General features: G+C 47.0%; 1 protein-coding gene across 2 annotated transcripts in view; it reads left to right on the top strand.

Moving 5' to 3' along the window:
• Positions 1 to 21,247, top strand: part of HTT (huntingtin) — a 2,178,328-nt gene that overhangs the window by 671,447 nt on the left and 1,485,634 nt on the right. For both annotated transcript variants that reach the window (XM_086964158.1, XM_086964157.1), the window contains one exon: positions 10,900 to 11,045. In XM_086964158.1, coding sequence (XP_086820284.1) covers positions 10,900 to 11,045 — 146 coding nt within the window. The remainder of the gene's footprint in view (positions 1 to 10,899; positions 11,046 to 21,247) is intronic.

Raw genomic sequence — 21,247 nt, 5'->3', positions numbered from 1 at the left:
TTCCCTACCTCCAAGGGTGTCACCGGTAGATAACATTACAACGTTCCAGGAGGTTTTGGTGAGGGGAGCGGCCAACTGGGCATTGCACTGTCTGTACCTGCCCCTTCCACGTCTGTGATCTTCGAGACACTACAAAGGAAGCAAGTCTCTCGTCCTCTGCTGCCTTTGTACCTGGTTTGGAGGAACCAGTGATGGAGTTGTTGTGACGCCAGCCTCAGTAAAGTCGGAGCCATCAAGACTTTAAAAGAAATACAGGCGCCCGGACTCGGACCCTGCTTCCCTGCGGGTGGATCCTCCTCCGGATTCTGTCATAGTGGTGGTGGCTAAGAAGCAGCACACTACGGCCCCTTCGACCACACACGGACAAGGAAAGCCGTAGACTGTATTCTGCAGGGAGAAAAGTCTGTAGCACGGCAGCTACTTCAATGAAGGCAGCGAGCTCGACTGCTCTCTTGTGCCGGTATGACCGCTCCTTGTGGGAGTCTCTCCAGCAGTTTGTGGAACTCCTGCCGAGAGACAAATGAGAGACGTTTCAGGAGGTTCTCAATGAGGGTCTGATGGTTTCCAATCAGATCATCAGCGCGGCTGCAGACACCTCTCTCCTGGCAGCCCATGGTTATTGCCATGGTGTGACTCTGCGGCGCCACTCATGGTTGCAACTTACCTCCCTTAAACCAGAGACCCAGCAACGTATTACTAACCTGCCATTCTCAGGTTCCACCCTCTTTGGTTCTCATGCGGACGTGTAAATGGCTCGCATGAAAGCGGAGGATGAGACCCTCAAGGCTGTGAGCTTGGAGAAGCCTTAAGAAGAGCGTAAGAGTTTCCTCCCCTACCAACGGCGATACTCTTCCCAGTGTTTCCAACGAAGACAAGGATGTCAGGCTGGACAACAACAGCAGCAGCAGTTTCAGCGGCAGCCTTTTCAAAGACGTCAGAGAGGAAGGGGTAACCAGCAGTCCACATCGGGCAACAAGGGCCCCACTGGTTCTAAGCCCTGAGGGGTTACTTCCCCCTCTTCTGTTACCCACGCCGGTGGGGGGAAGCATTCAGAATTACCTGGCAGAGTGGAGAAAAATAACTCTGGACAAGTGGGTGCTGAATATTGTTCGCAATGGATACCGTATTCGTTTCAACAGCCCTCCTCCATCTATTCCACCAGTTCGTTCACAATACCTGTTGCGCGAACTTCAAGTGGAGGCCGATACCCTGTTAAAAAAAAGGGCAATAGAACTGGTTCCTCCTTCTCAAAGGGGAGAAGATTTTTACTCCAGGTTCTTTCTGGTAAACAAAAAAAGGACAAAAACGAATACAGACCCATTCTCGATTTGCGACAAGCAAACAAATGTATTCGCAGAGAAAAGTTCCGAATGCTGTTCCTGCACCAGATTTATCCTCAGCTACATAAAGGGTACTGGCTATGCACCATAGATCTGAAGGACGCATACTTTCATGTACCCATTGCAAGGAAGCATTGGAAGTTCCTGCGGTTCCTAGTTGGAACCAATCACTACCAATATACAGTACTTCCATTCAGCCTGAAGTCTGCGCCCAGGACTTTCGTAAAATGCATGGCAGTGGTTGCAGCACTGAGGAAGAACAAGGTGTTCGTCTATCCGTACGTGGACGACTGGCTGATCAAAGCCTTCACGTTTCAGGAAGCGCAGCTACATTGCAACACGACGGCCGTTCTGTTGAACCAATTGGGCCTTCACATCAACATGTCAAAGTCTTGCCAGACTCCTGTTCAGTGTCTGCAGTACCTGGAAGTCTCCATCAAAACACTTCAGGCAAGCATGTATCTTTCAGAGGAGCGACGCTTATCGATCCTTCGGAAGGCTCAGACTCTCATGTCCGTTCCTTCTGCGACGGTGAAGACGGTGTCCTCTCTCCTGGGATCGATGGCTTCTTGCATTTTTCTCACTCTGCATGCACGCCTCCACATGAGGCCACTGCAGGAATGTCTAGGGGATCAACGGGACCAGAGACGAGGGAGCTGGGAGGACAAGATCCGACTGTCTCAGCACGCTGTCCAGTCCCTGAAGTGGTGGTGTTCACCTCACAATCTTCTCAGAGGGATTCCTTTCCACAAGGAGATACCGACTCAGACCATTGTGACAGATGCGTCTCTTCACGGCTGGGGAGCGCATTCCGAACACCTCCAAATACAGAGTCCACATATCACATCAACTTTCTGGAACTCCGAGCAGTTCCAACCATCGTTTCACACCAGTTCCCTGCTTGTACAGATGGACAACACAACAACAATGTATTACCTCAACAAGCAGATGGGGCTCAAGATCGCGCACACTGTCTCGGGAGGAGCAGACGATCTGGAACTGGCTTCTGGCCAGGGGCCTGACAATCACAGAGAATCATCTGCCTGGTGTGCAGAATGCTCAGGCTGATGCGCTCAGCAGACTCGTTCAAGAAAATCACGAATGGGTCTAAAACGACAAGATGTTAGGAAGCATCTATGCAAGATGGGGCACTCCAGACGTCGATCTGTTTGCCACCGCACAAAACAGCAAATGCAGAGACTTCGGCTCCAGGTTTTACCAATCGGGGACGCTGGGGAATGCACTGTGGAGCAACTGGTCGAACAGCTTTCTCTACGCTTTTCCACCCATTCCCCTGATCCCAGCAGTGCTGATCAAACTGTCACAGTCCAGGGCCAGGATGTTCCTCATTGCTCTGGAATGACCTCGGCAGTGGTGGTTCACCGACCTCCTACACTGGTCTCTCCTGCCGCATCTTCGACTTCCGTGACGGCCGGACCTTCTCACGAAGTTCGGAGGGCAGGTGGTACATCCCAACCTCTTGTCATTGAGTTTGGCAGCATGGCTCCTGAGCTAGTGCAGTATGGACATTTAAATCTGCCTCAGAACTGCATGGAGATACTTAAAGAGGCAAAAAGACCTTCTAAAAGGACTTCCTATGCATACAAATGGTAGAGATTCTGCATTTGGTGCACGTCTAAGGGTGCAGACCCTACACCCTGCAAGGAGGATGTCATTCTCCTGTAGTATCTTGCATTTGGCTCAATCTGGCTTTAATTTTCATTCCATTAAGGTTCACCTAGCAGCTTTAACTGCATTTTGGAAATGCCCTTCACAAACTTCCTTTTTCCAAATCCAGTCATAAAAGATTTTCTGGAATGTTTGAAGAAGGTGTTTCCTCCCATTAGGCGTCCTTTGCCTCTGTGGGACCTTAATGTGTTGGTCTGTCTAGATTAATGAAGGAGCCTTTTGAGCCTATTCATAAGGCTTCTCTACAGCATCTATCCTGGAAGGCAGCTTTCCTTGTGGCTATAACATCGGCTCGCAGGGTAAGTGAGATCTAGGCTCTCTGCTGCCCAGAACCTTATATTGTATTTCATGCATCTAAAGTAGTGGTGTCAGATTTCCATGTGAATCAAACAATCACTTTGCCCACGTTTTTTCAGAATTCTTCCTCTCCGACGGAGAGGCCCCTTCATTCCCTTGATGGGAGAAGGATGATGAAATTTTACTTAGATAAGACCAAGGAGATTCGTAGATCGGTTCAATTATTTGTTAATTATGGATCGGTCAGTACTGGTTTTGCCACCTCTAAACAGTCCATCTCTAGGTGGATTGTGTCCTGTATTCAACTGTGTTACCAGAAAGCTAACAAGACTCTATGGGGTAAGCCTAAGGCTCACTCTACCAGAGGTAAAGCTGCTACTGCGGCTTTACTGCATAATGTCCCCATTGCAGACATCTGTAGGGCTGCCACTTGGAAGTCGGTCCATTCCTTTGCTAAACACTACTGCCTGGACTCTGATGCCAGGGCAGATGCTCAGGTTGGGCAGGCTTTGCTGAGAAATGTATTTGCACAGTAGTGGTTCTGTCTGTTTCTTCCACCACTGGGTTTGGTTTATGGGGATGGGCTTGCCATTCTATTCACATGATTATGACTATACACAGAGAGCCCCTACTACAGAAAGAGTAGTTTCTTACCTGTAACTCCAGTTCTGTAGTAGGGGTATCTCTGTTATAGTCATAAGCAACCCGCCCTCCTCCCCGGTGGATGAAACTATAATATCCTGAATGCTACAGGCCTAGCTTTATACACCTTCTAAAAAAACTGAAAGTAACTAGCCTCTGGCTGTGCATCATGGGATACCGAGGGTCTCTGGAGGGTTCCTTAAAGGCACGGTATCCGTTTACAGACGCACAATGGCAGCCTATGGGGCTTGTCTGTCCAACCCTTGCTCTCTATCATGAGAAAGGATTTTTGTGAAGGGGAGTTTCTCTATGTGTGAAACTTAGCTAAATGTTTACATTTTAGTGTTATCTGGCTATTCTTTTCACTTCAGGATGAAGTACTGGCCAGAGTAGCCTTGTTAATTTCAGGCTGCATTATTTGTCTTTGATTTCTCTTAAGTGTCTATGCAGGATTGCAGAAGAGGACAACTTAAGAGACTATTTCGATTGCACCGGGGTCCACGCACATGGGAGGGACTATTCTTATGATTATGACTATAACAGAGATATCCTTACTACAGAACTGTAGTTACCGGTAAGAAACTACTCAATTTTTTTAAAAACAGCATGGACTCCTACTTGATAAAAAAAAATAGCTGTGGCGGGGGAGTTGTGCGCATGCCCCCCCTCCCCAAACCTCTAAGAGGCCCCTGGGAACACATCCCACGACTGATATTTAAATGATGCTATCAAAAGTCCCAGGGATCCCATCCGGAGGATACAATAAGGTTTGGATAGGGGGGGCAACTAAGCCCTCTCCTCCTTTTTTGGATTTTTAGGGTGCTAAGGCTCTGGAAGGGTGGGTGTTGTGCTCCCCCTCCCCTATATTTAAGTAATGGCCCAGGAGTATCTGGTCCCTGGGCCACTATTGGCTCGGGTATTGCTGGACAATCGTCTCCGTCCCTTAAAGACCCTGCAGATGTAGGTGCTCGTGTCACTTGTGGTTCAGGAGGTGAGGCACGCTCCCCATCCCCTTTATAAATACCTTTTGACTCCGGAGGATTGGAACCCTACGTCCTCAAGGGGCTTGTGGAGGGGAGTGGCACATGCCCCCTCCCCTTTATAAGAAAACAAACGCTAATGGGTCGGACGTTGGCTGACTGCAGGGGGATGGACTCAGGGCCCGGACACAAGCCAGGCCCTACGGCCAACCCCCCTATTCTGCACAGCTAGAAGTGGGGGTTGGCTTTACATATGGTTACAAAATATTACTTTATTTAAAAAATACAGTAGACATTTGCTGTAAAACAAAGGTTAAAGTAACATTATAGTTGGAAAACAATTTTGGTGACAACGTAATGTTTTGAATGGATCAAAACCACTCAAATTCCCCAGTTGCAGTTATCTCTGGTAACTATAACTTGTTCCATAAGGTAACTACAACTGGCGCCCTCGCCATGCGCTGCCAATTACTCCTCATAATACATCCCTCATGAAATCTTCTATGACATCGTTGATAATACCCTTGCAACATTTGTAATTACATTATTGATAAGAAAACTGTGCATGGCTCCGCTTTGCCTGGTGCCGAATCTGATCACTGTCCTTATAATGGAGCAGTTTAGCCTCTGGGGTGTCGCCCCAGGCGGTGGGGACCTTGCCGGGACTTGATGTGCTCTCTTCAGCTTTAAGAAGGGGAAGAAGCCATCAGGTGCCACCTCCGTTTTCATTCATGTCTTTAAGAAATCCAGCGTATTAGGCCCCTCCGGTCGCTCCAGCAGACTAATCTTCTGAATATTGTTTCTCCGGACCCTGTTTTTGGCATCTTCAGCCCTATACTCCAGTGTTTTAACTCTCCCCTTCATGGACTCTAGGCTCCCATGTAAAGAATCCAATTCCAGGGATAGTTTGGTTGGGTGCATTCCATAGTTGTGACTCTCAGCCACGTGACAACATACAAGGAACTGGTCTGGTCCGAAAATGTTAGTGTGCCGTAACTGAACTATAACCACAAAACCATTAGTAACACTAGAAGTGATAACCCAGGTCTGGAAAAATTCCCATCAGCCCACCCATTTGGTGGAGTGTCGTCATGTGGGAGATGTCATCAATCCAAATCTCAGACAATGCACCTAGTAATGATGCAGAGATGGATTATCATGATGTAAAACCAAACCACTGGGCTTCACTGGTGGTGCTAATGGGGTGCAGTGCAGGTGGAAAATTAAAGTGAAAAGGGTGAGAATAAAATTGACTCTCAGAACCAAAATTAAGTTTAATCAGTATGGTGCTAAGGTCAATATTAAAAATGCCGAAATAGTTCGAAATAATAACTATATGTAGGCAAAGTGAGTGGAGGTCGACATGTTTCAGCTAAACTGACTATTGGTCTAAGCTTTCTTCAGGACCATTGGGAAACTGCGACTGCAAATCAAAACTAAAAATTAGTGACTATGCACGCTATGTACATTGGATACATCCTACCAGTTCCTCTGAGCCCAGATGTATACTGGAGGGAATCCAAAGTCTGTAGTATCTCCTGGAAAAAATTGGAATAAACGTGCATCAGGAAATATAGTGTGTAATGGGATTATGAAAAAAAGAACAAGTTACTGTGCACACTAACTGTGCGGTGGAGAATCTTTCTCCCCGCTGACAGAACAATTGCTCAAGTCCTGTCTATGTAAACACGTGTATTCAATCACAACCATGGAAAAAATGCGTAATGACTTACCCAGCATTATGTGGGAGTACGCCTCACCTCACCCGGCACCCACTCGGGAAAAAGGAGGCCCCGCTCTAATTAGGATGGAAATGTAAAAAAAGAAAGAAACCTCAGAAAAATAGCAGAGGGACTTATTACCAATTTGTTTTACATTATCAATAGTCTCCTAAAAAAACCTAGTTATACAAAAAAAGACTCAACCTCATTTTTAGCAAAATGGCAAAAATATTGTAGGACTATGGATTAAGTGAGAGTCTCTAAAAGAAGTTACAAGTAAAGAACTCTCCTTAGCGTTGCAATGGCACAAGATGACATAAATTGCTACAAAGTTAGTGGAAGGGGCACAGGAATGTACTGCCCTACCTGTCCGTCGGTACCTCTACACCAGCGTCCGAGAGGGAGTGGAGGTACCTGCATGTTGCGCGCGCTTATCTATTTATACCCACAATGATTGAATAATTGTTCACAGCTGTATTCGGTATTCGGAAAATGCCGCGCTAATAGGGCGCCGTCATCGCTCTGCGCATACTCAATGCGTCACGAATCCACCACGCATGAATCGGCCCTCAGGTTGGTGTTCCTGAGCCGCGCATGCGCCGCGTAATCCGGCCCAGTAGGCTGCGCATGTGTGAGCGCCACGTAACCAGCTGGAAATGCAAACCCTTTTGCGCATGTAATCTTAAGTTGTTCCTGAACTGCGCATGCGCTGTGTGTTCCCATCTAGTGAACAGCGTACACACTAATACTGGCTAACTGGTGGAAGCGCTGGCTTCTATCGCGCATAGATAGTAAAAAACCATCTGAATTGACAATCCAGTCCAGTATTAGAATCACAGTATCGACAGTCTTGTCGCTGGTAAACAAATATAACAAATATGTTAAATATTAGCGGCACATGGGCATTAAATAAAATGCGCTGTTTCACGTAAATAGTTCATTTCTGGGCATGCCCATGTGCTGCTAATATTTAACATATTTGTTTACCAGCGACAAGACTGTCGATACTGTGATTCTAATACTGGACTGGATTGTCAATTCAGATGGTTTTTTACTATCTATGCGCGATAGAAGCCAGCGCTTCCACCAGTTAGCCAGTATTAGTGTGTACGCTGTTCACTAGATGGGAACACACAGCGCATGCGCAGTTCAGGAACAACTTAAGATTACATGCGCAAAAGGGTTTGCATTTCCAGCTGGTTACGTGGCGCTCACACATGCGCAGCCTACTGGGCCGGATTACGCGGCGCATGCGCGGCTCAGGAACACCAACCTGAGGGCCGATTCATGCGTGGTGGATTCGTGACGCATTGAGTATGCGCAGAGCGATGACGGCGCCCTATTAGCGCGGCATTTTCCGAATACCGAACACAGCTGTGAACAATTATTCAATCATTGTGGGTATAAATAGATAAGCGCGCGCAACATGCAGGTACCTCCACTCCCTCTCGGACGCTGGTGTAGAGGTACCGACGGACAGGTAGGGCAGTACATTCCTGTGCCCCTTCCACTAACTTTGTAGCAATTTATGTCATCTTGTGCCATTGCAACGCTAAGGAGAGTTCTTTACTTGTAACTTCTTTTAGAGACTCTCACTTAATCCATAGTCCTACAATATTTTTGCCATTTGCTAAAAATGAGGTTGAGTCTTTTTTTGTATAACTAGTTTTTTTTAGGAGACTATTGATAATGTAAAACAAATTGGTAATAAGTCCCTCTGCTATTTTTCTGAGGTTTCTTTTTTTACATTTCCATCCTAATTAGAGCGGGGCCTCCTTTTTCACGAGTGGGTGCCGGGTGAGGTGAGGCGTACTCCCACATAATGCTGGGTAAGTCATTACGCATTTTTTCCATGGTTGTGATTGAATACACGTGTTTACATAGACAGGACTTGAGCAATTGTTCTGTCAGCGGGGAGAAAGATTCTCCACCGCACAGTTAGTGTGCACAGTAACTTGTTCTTTTTTTCATAATCCCATTACACACTATATTTCCTGATGCACGTTTATTCCAATTTTTTCCAGGAGATACTACAGACTTTGGATTCCCTCCAGTATACATCTGGGCTCAGAGGAACTGGTAGGATGTATCCAATGTACATAGCGTGCATAGTCACTAATTTTTAGTTTTGATTTGCAGTCGCAGTTTCCCAATGGTCCTGAAGAAAGCTTAGACCAATAGTCAGTTTAGCTGAAACATGTCGACCTCCACTCACTTTGCCTACATATAGTTATTATTTCGAACTATTTCGGCATTTTTAATATTGACCTTAGCACCATACTGATTAAACTTAATTTTGGTTCTGAGAGTCAATTTTATTCTCACCCTTTTCACTTTAATTTTCCACCTGCACTGCACCCCATTAGCACCACCAGTGAAGCCCAGTGGTTTGGTTTTACATCATGATAATCCATCTCTGCATCATTACAAGGTGCATTGTCTGAGATTTGGATTGATGACATCTCCCACATGACGACACTCCACCAAATGGGTGGGCTGATGGGAATTTTTCCAGACCTGGGTTATCACTTCTAGTGTTACTAATGGTTTTGTGGTTATAGTTCAGTTACGGCACACTAACATTTTCGGACCAGACCAGTTCCTTGTATGTTGTCAGTTATAATAAGGGCGTGAGTGGTCTTGGTCGTTAAACTTGCCCTACTGACCCTCCTCATATATATTTTTTGTACTCTCAGCCACGTGCCAGTGTTCCTCTTGCAAAATCCCCATATCTGCCACCATTGTGTCCATTTTCAACTCAAGGGCCTCACAGGCGTCAGTGTTTGCCTGCAGGATAGTGTCCAAAGTTGCCCCTTTGTGGCCTTTAGATGCGACGGGCGCAGCACCACCACCATCCTCTACTTCACTGCTACTCGTGTGGGCGACCTGCGGGGATCTGCCTGTCCATGGGAATGTACCCAAAAAAGTGCAGAACTTACCTGCATGTTAAATTCCAGTGTGAAATGCATGCCTACAAAAATGTCAGAAGTATTGAGCCTTTCATCCGGCTCTTCACATTGATGCTGCTGCTCCTAAAACCAACTATGCGAGTTCTTCTATCCTGTCTGGTCATCTCTGGGCTCAGAGTGTAGACTTCCTTCAAAGCCTGTGATTAAGTCCCCTCCCGCAAGCACCTTTGTCGTGTCATGCATGATGTAATTTGTGATTTTAACTTTGTCATCTATCAAATCCGAGGTCATTCGCAGTATATTGTGGGATTTATGGTACACACTGCACACCTAACTGACGATTTTCAGATTTTAGGTTTCAAGTTTTAGTAGGTTTGGAATTGTAGCTTAATCGTGACATATCATGAATTTCTTCGCTCTATAGTGATGAGTATGGCAGCCTGTTTGTTCTACATATGAAATAGGCTATTTTGTAAATGCTGTTTCCCCTGTGATTCCATTTTTAAATTTACGTTTGACTGTCACGCATTGAATTCAAGAGGCATATTCTGTATTCATTTAATTTTTTGAGCCTTTGTTGAACATTATGCATACTGTAAACCAGTCAGTTTGTATTGCTCTATATGTTTGCATTCTGCAAGAGCAAGTTTGTGGAGGATAATATATGGGTTAATATTGTCCTTCTGATCGTGGGACACCTACTGACAGTCTGTTATATTCAATCTTATACGCAGTTATTCCTTTGTAAATGTAAAAAATGTAAATTGATACTTGTATAGCGCACTACTCGCCCGCAAGGGTCTCAAGGCGCTTGTACGAATACCACTGTGGAACCCATCCTGGCTTTCCCTGTGAGGCGTCCACTACTGGGCACCCTCAAGGTGGGGGCCAGGCATCCTTAGCGTTGTGGGGGCCGTTGTGGAGATTAAGCAGGCTATTGCCCAGAGTTGCAGAGTGGGACTCAATGATTGAAATAGGGACCGAGGCGAGAATTGACGGTCCGTGGAATTTTGAGCCCAAGACCCGCCGAGGCGGGGAATTGAACCCTAGTCCCAGGCTAGACCTCTGCATCAGGGTCTGCCGCTCTAAACATTGAGCCACACTTCTCCCCTTTGTCTACTAATCAGTGAATCTCAACCAAATGTGTGATCTTAGTAACAAGATAATTCTGAGTAACGTGAAGATACTCTTTTTGTTTTGTAATACTGTGTGACAACAAACTAAATTTATTAAAGCACAATTAATCCTGATTTGAAATTTATGGAAAGTATTTCTCCCTTGGTTCTTTCTGAAAGTATGTATGCATTTCACTCTTCTGTAGTTTGGCTGCTGTGAAGCTCTGTGTCTTCTCTCCACTACATTTCCTGTCTGCATATGGAGTGTTGGCTGGCACTGTGGATATGTCTCTTCATCTAGTGTGCAGGCTTCCAGAATTAGCATTTACAAAAATAGAGGACGGTCTATAAGGTGAGCGCTTCTGTTTTATTTTTAGCTTATTTCTGCTGGGTAAGATGTTATACAACTTCCACTTTCACCAGTATAAACCTTTACATATTTCTTACTTCATAAAGAGTCATAACTTGTTTACAAACTTCTTGCCTGACCTGTTCTCTGTGGTCTAATTGCAAACTATGCAAACCTTCTAGCAAATATTGCCATCTGTACCTAATCATGCTATATCACATGAAACATAAAAAGAGAGGTGTTATAATTGTTTTTAACCACATGGGAAAGGAAGTGACCTTTAGCAGTGTTGCTCGGATATGAATTTACCTTGAAAAAATGAAGACAAGAGGAGTTTGTCAAAACATGTTGTTTAAAATAAACGCAGTGGCTGGGAGAGCATCAACGGAATTGTCTGAAGACCGTCTCAATGCACAGAAGTTTTGGCTGGTAATATACACAGTTCTTGAGGTACAATAAAACATTTACAAATTCTTGTAAAGCATGTAGATCCAAGCCTAGTCATGAACCATAAATATAACCATCTGATAAGGGGGACGCAAGTGGCTCTCGACTTCGCGGAGAAATAGTGTGTGGTCAGTGTGTATGTGTCCAGATGTCTGGCATGGGGAGCGCCTGATCACTGCGAGTGTTCCTATTTGTGGCATCTAGCTTTGTGGTACTTTGGGAATGCGCATGTTTTATTGGGCCAATCTCCTCAGAGCTTTTTGTTGTGTAACTGCCTATCGGTGAGATTGATCTGGTTTTTCCGTTTGCACGTTTGTCTTCAGGCTAAGTGTAAACCCACATGTGACATATCAGTCGGTAGGCTTGGGTTTTTAGTCCCTGGGCCTGTCTGACCAGGTATCTCTGAATCGGGGTTTATTTATTTTAAAGCTTCAAAAGCGCACAGTTACTCCCAACGGGGGTGTCCCAGCGCTAAGACAGGCGGCAGATGCGGGTACTCATAGAGGGCTAAGAGTTGGAAAAAAAAACAGGTGTTCAAGTTAATGGTGAGGTCATTTCGGTGAATTTGACAGCAATGATACAAATTTGTTATTATGTGTACATATAGCATGACGGTAATTGATATCATATTTATCAACATTCTCATTATTATACGTACATTTGTCATAGCTTACATCACAATTGTTTTTGCTTGTTTTGACATTGCTATGCGTGCATAGATTGTGGCGTACATTGACATTGCATTCACCGAAATTAATATTCCCCCCCTGTAGTTCAATTTTCAACTAAATAATTTTCTGATGTCATGAAGGTCACATTATTCCAAGCTGTCTGTCTTTCTGTAGTGTCTGCTATCTTTTCTCTAGCTATTTGCATACAACCTAATTTGAGAACTGCGTTTTTACAGCAGGAAATCCCCATTTGAATGAAACCACACAACAGTAGTACAAAAATGATAACTGGAAGCAATAACATGACACAGTTTGGACACCTATAGGAGGCGCTAGGAAAAAATGCTATAAAAGCAGACCTGCTCAGGGGCTCCTCCCTCCTTCTTTATTTGGGGTTGTAGATGATGCAGTGCTTGGATGGCAAGAGTGAGAGATACGTTTTCGAGCTCATTTCTAGGAATGAACTAACAGGTAGCACCAATCTTTGCACACGCCTCACCCTCCATTGCGGTCGTCAAGTCCAACACATACTGATGTTGCATCACCTTGAGGCAGATGGCAGTTACTATTTCCTCTATAGCATTTAGGCCGAGCTCAGTTTTGATCATCTTCAGCATTTCCCTCTTTGTTATCTGTAACTAGCAGAAGTTCACCTTTGTTTACACTGGGAAGAAGGGTATAGACCCTCCTGCGTTGACTTGTTTCAGAAAACAGTCTAAATTCTTCCGTAATGTCCATGTACTGAGCCCAGCCAAAATAGTCAGCGGTTCTTCTTCGAGCCTGATGTAGCTGATGTTGGGACAACTCAGACAGATCTTCCCCAGGGATGACCTGGGTTGGGGTGTGTAAGATTACGAGGGGGCAGAGGCCCGCTATCCGGGGACGAGCTGGACGTAGGCAAGCTCACCACACTGCCAGGACATATTCATCAATGTGTAGGTGCACCATTGCAGGTTCGGTATATAAAGTACTGCATCACAGTTACCATTTGAACCAAGCGTTATTGTTCCTTTGCCTCTGAAACACCAAGAATACAGTATATGTTTCCATACAATTAGGGGTTGCCCCTCCCCTTCCTACCATGTGTATCCCAGATTTCCTGGCATGGCGTTTGACCCCCTCCCATGGGACTCGTTTCCCCTAGTGTCGGCAATGTGAATATCCCTGCACTAGAATTTCATATCAAGGGTACATGTGAACAAGGCATGTTGATTTCTCTGGGCAGTAAAGCAGGTCTTCTCCTACGGCTGGTATTGGCGAACATATGTAGCACGACCTGTTTGTGATTTTGAGTGCCCATGGCGTTCATGTGCTGATACTTTGTGTTGTGTAGTAGTATGCTGTATAGTGTGTGAGGAATGCTAGCGTTTGGTTCAGCATAAGTGTAAGTGAGGTGGGAGATCTTCCAAGTCTTGCAAAAATGTTCTTGTAGGTTCCAAGGAACAAGATAGATTTCTGGCTCCAGAAGGGTGCAAGAGCACCCATGCTAAACAGAAAGTGTACAAGAAAACATAAATACGTAACTTGGGAAACATCCATGGGTATTAAGAAGGGTTTCTGGAGAGATGTCTGTGGTCTGGGCGCCCAGGAGTGTCTTGTCTTGGTGTAGTGCAAGAAAGAGTATTTTTATTAAAAATGTCCATAAAGTCAACTTGCTATCGGTGTTCTTGAACTGTTGGCCTTATTGAAGTCTTTTTGGGAGCTTCGGTTGAAGTCTTTTTGGGAGCTTCGGTTGAAGGGGCAGGCGGACCACTGTAAGGATGGTGCATGTACCATCCTTACAGACATGTTGAATAAGAGCTGTGGGTTGTAGTTTAGCTTGGAAGAAACACATCATTAGACAGTTTTCTGAAAATTCCTGTGCCTTCTTTATGTGAAAGAAACACGTTAGTTATAGAGTCCTTACATTAGAATTACCCCCAGACGTCAGACTGGATCCGGAAAGTTTTTCATCAGCAGTACATCTGCACGTCGGAAGGAGGCCTCCGCGTCAGTCATTCTTAGACGCTGCACTCGCACCCTGACGTCACTTCGTTCTTTTTCAATGCCAGCCAGCTCACATCCGGGAAGAGCGGTGCCTCCAGTCACTTTTTGACTGACTTTTATTTCTCGACTTTCGTCGACTTCTATTTTGAGTCTTTGACTCCTGGTGCATGAGGGATGCCTGGCTTCAATGCATGCAGTTCCTGTAACGACTGATGTCGGTGACTGATCTGCACTGCGTGTGCCTCTTTTGCCTGGAGCACACCCACGTTGTGCTCCGACTGCCGGTCGATGGTGCCGAAAGCTTTGCAGGAGCAATCCTGAATGCTGCTTGAGCGTCGGCAGTCGGCTCCGCGCCGTTTGAGGTCCCGGTCGCAAGGGAGGTCGAGGGACAGGTCGCGGAGCCACCACCATTGGTCCTAGTCTTCGCACTTTGGGTCAGGTAAGTCGAAGCATAAGAAGAAGACAAAGAAGCACCGTTGCTCTTTGACTTCTCCTTGTTGGTCGGCTGATCCAACGAGGGTTGAGGGTGGTGCTACTCTGCATATGAAGCCTGAAGAGTCAACTCCGCGTTTCCCTCCCTTTCCGGGACCCAGAGCGACTCCCGCCCAGCTTCATACGTTCTACGAGGCGATGCATGGCATCTTTGGCTGGCACGGACCCGCTGGCTTGTCTTCACCCCCTCTAAACCGGTTGGGGGGCCCAGGCCTTCTCCGCTGACGGTTCCTACCCCGGTGCCCTAGGCCCTCCTTAGATCCAGGCCTGGATCTGGATCGGCACCGGTTGACCACATTACACCTCCGCTGGCGCCGCTTCCTCCCTTACCACATTCGATGCCTGTCAGCGACCCCGGCCTCCATTCAGACGTGGACCCGGAGCCAGACCAACATCGCCCAACACCGGATCCCATGCTGAGAGTGGTTTTTGTGCCCCTGTTCACTCCTGGGGTCTCTTTTCAGCTAGATTGGCACCCAGAGAATGAGAAGGAGGACTGGGAGGGGCCAGGAGACTTTTTGGCTGATCAGGTAGAACCTGAACAGGACTGGAGAGAGGAGCTGGGGGATGCGAGTGGTCTGGACACCTCCCCTGACTTTGACCTGTTGTCTCCTCCTACCATGGCTACGGAGGAGGGAGCGTTGTACACAATGGTGCTTTGGTGGAGACGCTTTCTGTGCTTCGAGGAAGGAGAACCCTTGTGTGCTGCTTTTCCCCCGCTGGACTGCCTTTCTTTGCTGGGAGACCTCGCGGAACCCGCTGCCCGGGTCCCGCTTCGCCATTCCCGCTTCGCCTGTGTGTCAGGGCGCTTCCCTGAGGATTTTACCATCGGACACCGTGGGCAGGAGGAGGAAGCACAGGGCTGCGAGCGCCAGGCGAGGGACAGGGACTCCATTGCCCAGGAGTCCCTGCGCTGTAATCACCTCCACCTGGTCGCTCTCCCTGTTTGCCCCGCCCTTGAGCACCGAGTGAAAGGTGCCTGCAAGCTGCTGCTTTGGTGGAGACGCTTTCTGTGCTTTGAGGAAGGAGAACGCTTGTGTGCTGCTTTTCCCCCGCTGGACTGCCTTTCTTTGCTGGGAGACCTCGCGGAACCCGCTGCGCGGGTCCCGCTTCGCCTGTGTGTCAGGGCGCTTCCCTGAGGATTTTACCATCGGACACCGTGGGCAGGAGGAGGAAGCAGAGGGCTGCGAGCGCCAGGCGAGGGACAGGGACTCCATTGCCCAGGAGTCCCTGCGCTGTAATCACCTCCACCTGGTCGTTCTCCCTGTTTGCCCCGCCCTTGAACACCTCCCTTACATATAAGGAGTAGTCCTTGCCGCTGCGCAGGAGCGCGCGGGAGCGACCGGGAGAAGCCCGGGACAAGGGCGGGACCGTCTGAGGCCGTCAGGGGCCGAAGGAGGCCGGGCTGGGCCACCCCATTGACGAGTAGGACCAATATTTTTCTTGCTACTTTGGTGGACTACACTGACTCATTTAAATTTGTGCCCTATTGTGATCAAATATTTGTAGTTTTGTTGTGGGGGGCTTTAAGTAATGTCTCTTACGCAAAATAGCACCACCTTGGCACCCTCTCAGGCTGAGGGTGGACCAACCATCCTTGGCCCTTTAGACAAATTTTTTAATCGTGTTGTCCAAGATATTGATAAGGAGATCTCCTTAGCAGAAAAACGAGCTGAGCGTAGGCTGTCTATTGAGCTCCTTAAAAATTCTACAGAAAAACGCCTGCCGCAAGCCTTCCCGGCATTGGTTACTCCTTTGTCCTCCATAAGCCTGCCTGCTGTGTTTGAAATACCCAATGTTTCCCCTTTAATTATGGAGCCTGAGGGTGGTTCGCCACCGAGATTGGATATTACCACCCTGTCCACAACTCCATCTGTAAATCCCATAGACTCCCCATCTAGTATAGTTGAAGCTAGTGTGTCTGATTCAAAACCATGCGCAAAAAGAAAAAGGAGTACTGCTCCGAGGAAATGTTACTCCTTAAAACCCCCTAACAAGGTTAGGAAAATCACAAAAAAACCCTTACCTACCCAAAAGGAGAATAGTGGGGTTAGCGATAGTGATGACCCATCAAATGAGGGGGGAAATGTGGACTTGGCAAGCTTAAACCCTTCTTCTAATGACTCCCAGGGGAAGGGGTTGGCTATGAATGCCCTTTCGACAGATCTACTGATACCCGAGTTGGAAAAGCTATTAAGGTCGCTTTTGACACCCATAGAGGTCCAAGTTAACAAGCTAGTTAACCGTTTGGATCATTTTGAGCAGGCCACCTTAGACAATTTTTTCCACATAAAGTCATTAATCAAATCACAACCTAGATTAATTGAGACTAGCAAGGTTCAGGAAACCACGGGAAAGACAAAAAACCTGCCTATTCTAGAATCAAAACCCCCGTCAGGTAGAACTACAAACGTGTCTCAGAAAAAGGGACCAAGTCAATCGCCCAGCCCTGTAGTGCTAGCCCGTACGGGTACTAGTACAGGAGAAAAAGTAACTAAGGTCCCAGACCCGGTGCCAAAGGGCAATAATAAAGAGTGCCCGCAAAGTAGTACCACTGTTCCAAATAACCCCCAGCCCCCACCAAGCATTCTTAAACCCCACCCTAATTTTGGAGCGGGGGGTATCAACGGTTCCAGGCCAAGCAATGCTGTACCCACTAACTTCCAGCGAACATCAAATATCCCTATACCCTGTCCCAATGTCCCAGCAACCAGACATTCACCAACTTATCCAGCGAAGCCACCTCAAAGGATACCTCCTGTGAATCTTACCCCGGACTCCCATCCCTACGTCGCGGTCCTCACCAATGTACCACCTCTTTTGGATGGACAAAGAGAAACCTTCCAGATGCTCAAAAATAAAGTAATGCACTGGTTAAGGGTAAATAGACCATTACCGGGGGAAGTGGATGGGTTGATAATAGGGGTAAGGAGGATTGACTGGATTGGCTACACTCTTAAAAATCTGGGGGGGGACTGTATTGTTATTAATTTTCAAGACCCCAGGGTGGCTGGTTGGATAACGAGGCTGGGTTGGGGTACAAGTAGTGGTGGAATTGGCATTGTGGACCTCACCTTTTTTTACCCAAGGCAAATATGTGCCAAAGTAGGCGGGCCTAGGAACCCAAACAGCTCTAACAACCCCCCGATGGTAAGGGTTGCTCCACCATCCCTTACCCCATTGCAATGGCAAACCCACAGTAATGGTTGAAACTACAACTATCTGGAAGGCATGCAATGTTTGAATTGGGGTTGTTGACCAAAGTTTGACTATTGGAACAACAGGGGAGGTGCATCTTGTTGGAAGTCTTGTTGGAACCCTGATGTCCCTGCATTGAATACTAATGTTGTTTCAAATGAAACAAATGATGGTGAATGGACTGTATTTGAGGGGGAAGCTGTCGGGGGGGGTTAATGCAAAACTTGGGGAGTGGGGAACCATTTGTTTTAAGCACTACTGTTTCTCAAGGAGTTGAACAAAACACCACGGGTTACGACCAAAACTGGGGAGAGCAGGGTGGTAGTCCAATGAACTCCCCTAGACTGCCCATTACAAGAACAGTATGCAGGGATGGATCTGCTCCAGGGAGTTTTATATCTTGGAATATTGCAGGACTGGGGATTAAGCTGATGTCGCAATCATGGATTGATTTTATTAATGGGTTTGAACTATGCCTTCTACAGGAAACATGGGCTTGTGATCCTATTTATCTCCCAGGTTATTTAAATTTTTTCGATTCCAGCAAGTAGAGGTGTCAGGGGTAGACCTCTGGGAGGCCTCACAGTCTGGATTAGGCAGAACTTTGATACCACTGTGAAAATGTGGGATCTGGGTTGTAGAGATATTTTAATGTTGCGAATTTCATCAGCAAAGTTGGGTGTGATAGATCTGTATAATGTCTATGCCAGAGGCTCCAATACTGGGAGTTCCCCCACTTTAGAGGCCTTATCTAATTCTCTGCAAACCAAGTCCCTTGGAAATCGAATAATAATAGCTGGGGACCTAAATAGGACCTTCGAACCCTTAGTACTGAAGATCCACTGGGGCAGGAGGAGGACAATCTATGGGGAGTCCCTTAACTGAATCTAGCTCCTGTTAAACGCTGGACAAAAGATATACTTCTCATAAATACTATGTGCTTGGAACATGGGATGAGAGCCCTCAATGGAAGAACAAAGGGAGACAAGGAGGGTGTGTGTACATATGATAATGGTCACAATAGAAGTAGGATAGACTACGTTATATGTAGTCTTAACCTCTGGCAGGGGGTTTGTGACATGGAAATCAAGGGCAGGATAGAAAGTGATCACAACCCGCTTTGTGTGACCCATACCTGGTGGAAGTTACCACAGCCTAATCTCCAAGCAAGTGATGGGTTGCTCCCAGACATGGCAAATGATATGCGCAGACTTAAATGGCCACGTGTGTTGGCGAATACAGCATCTATGGACTCTATCGCTTCCGAGGTGGATAACGCAATTGTCTCCATGGAACTAGCTAGCAAGCTCTACAGTCCCAGGATCTAGTATAATTATTGATATTCATAACAATCTCTTCTCCCTTTTAAAACCCCATTTTGTGAGAGCATGTAAGGGAAATCGTACAGTACCCACCAAACCAGCTAGGTGGTTCAATCGAGAGTGTAGGGCAGCCAGATTAACCTTGGGAAATGCTATTAAAAATGGGGACAGGGCAGCAACTATAGCAGCAAGGAAGCAATACAATACAAGCATTTCCATGGCAAAGAAAACGTGGGATGAGAAGTATTGGGATGAACTAAAAGAGGCCTCTAGAGCTAAGGATTCCAGGCTTTTCTGGAAGATAGTGAAGTGGGGCAGAGGCGGTACCCCAAACAAACCAGATAATAATGTTGCAGAGTCCGCTTGGGTGAACTATTTCAGGCCCCAATATGCAGAGACAAAGGAGATGGTGGGAGGGGATGCAATTTTAGCTGTATTTCCCAAAGACAATTTGTTTTCCGCCAAAGAAGTTGAACTTGCAATAAGTTCCACACAAGGGGGTAGGGCCCCCGGTTTAGATACCCTCGGATGTTTTTAAAAATGACAAAAACAGGTGGGTTAGGTATGTGTTTTTATTGGGGAATGCCATCGCAAAAGGTGCGCTAGTCCCAGACCAATGGAAGGGAGCTATTATTATACCGATCCATAAAAAAGGAGACCGATCCCTCCCGGCTAATTATAGGCCAATAAGTTTGATTGCCACTATCCAAAAAGTAATTGGGAAGATGGTGGTAAACAAACTTATGGAATGGGTGGGCGAAAATGACTCCCTTTCCCCCTTCCAGGCAGGCTTCCGGAGGGCCACTAGCACCATTGACCAGGTGTTTCGTTTTACTATGCTGCGGTGGGAGACGGTACTTCTTGGCAAGGGGAGCCTGTATGTCGCTTTTGTCGACTTGCGGGCTGCCTTTGATTTAGTTCCAAGAAGTAAGCTCTGGACAGTTTTAAATAGGATAGGCATTCCAGCGGAATTGCTCACTCTAATCATGAGGTTGCACCAGAGCAATTTTGCTAAAGTCCAGTGGGGGTTGAATGGCCAAACCTCTATCGACTTTCCAGTGGAAAGAGGGGTTCGCCGAGGCTGTGCCATGGCACCCTTGCTTTTTACATTATATATTAATGGGATAGTTGGCAGGATGCTGGACGCTAGTGTGGATGCACCTTCGTTAGCGGGCATCAGAGTTCCAATCCTGATGTTCGCCGACGATACATTAATAATGTCTAAGACCCCGGCTGGGCTACAGCGTGCCTTGAATATCTTTGATGAGTTCTGTCTGGAGCATGGCCTTGAAGTAAACATAGGTAAGACTAAGTTGATGGCTTTTTCCGGAGGATGTAAACCTCTCCCTAGGATATACATGAATAACATCGGGCTAGAGGTAGTAAGGGAGTTTACCTACCTGGGGGTACAAATAGCAGATAACCACGGCTGGTCCCACCACATAGAAAAAGCTGTTTTGAAACATCAGCAAATTTCGGGGGCACTACGGGTGGAGCACAAAAGATCAAAAACAAAGCCCATAAAACCTGTCCTTGCTGTATATGATGCAAGGGCAATAGGGTCGGCCCTATATGGGGCCGAGCTGTGGGGTTTTGATAAGTTTACTTCCCTGCAGAGAACAGGTTCCTTAGGGGAATTACGGGACTCCCCCAGAGCACCCCACTAATCCCCCTTAGTCTTGACCTGGGGAGAAGATCTGTCAGCGATCGAGCTAGATTGCGTCCTATTTTATATTGGAGACTACTTTGGTCCACTCCCGAGGTTAAGCATTACGCAGATGGGTTTCTGGCAATAATTAAAATGGACCTGGGCGGACACTGACCTGGGAGGTCGTGAACTGGGCACACCGAGCACCGCAGCGCGGCCTCGCTGCAAACCTAACTTCCCTGCTGCCTGCAAACTATCACGGAGAGGTGATAGATCGGGGACTACATCCCCCAGCTCCGATAGCGCCTAGGAAGGCGTGTTTCCTGTCCCGCCCCCGGAGGTGCGCTTAAGGGCAGCGTGAGCCCGGGGGAGCGGGGGACCTGGGCGGACACTGACCTGGGAGGTCGTGAACTGGGCACACCGAGCACCGCAGCGCTGCCT

Source organism: Lissotriton vulgaris, chromosome 3_2, assembly GCF_964263255.1.
Source record: "Lissotriton vulgaris chromosome 3_2, aLisVul1.2, whole genome shotgun sequence".
In the NCBI taxonomy this organism is placed as follows: Eukaryota; Metazoa; Chordata; class Amphibia; order Caudata; family Salamandridae; genus Lissotriton; species Lissotriton vulgaris.
This window is presented reverse-complemented; position numbering and strand designations above follow the sequence as displayed.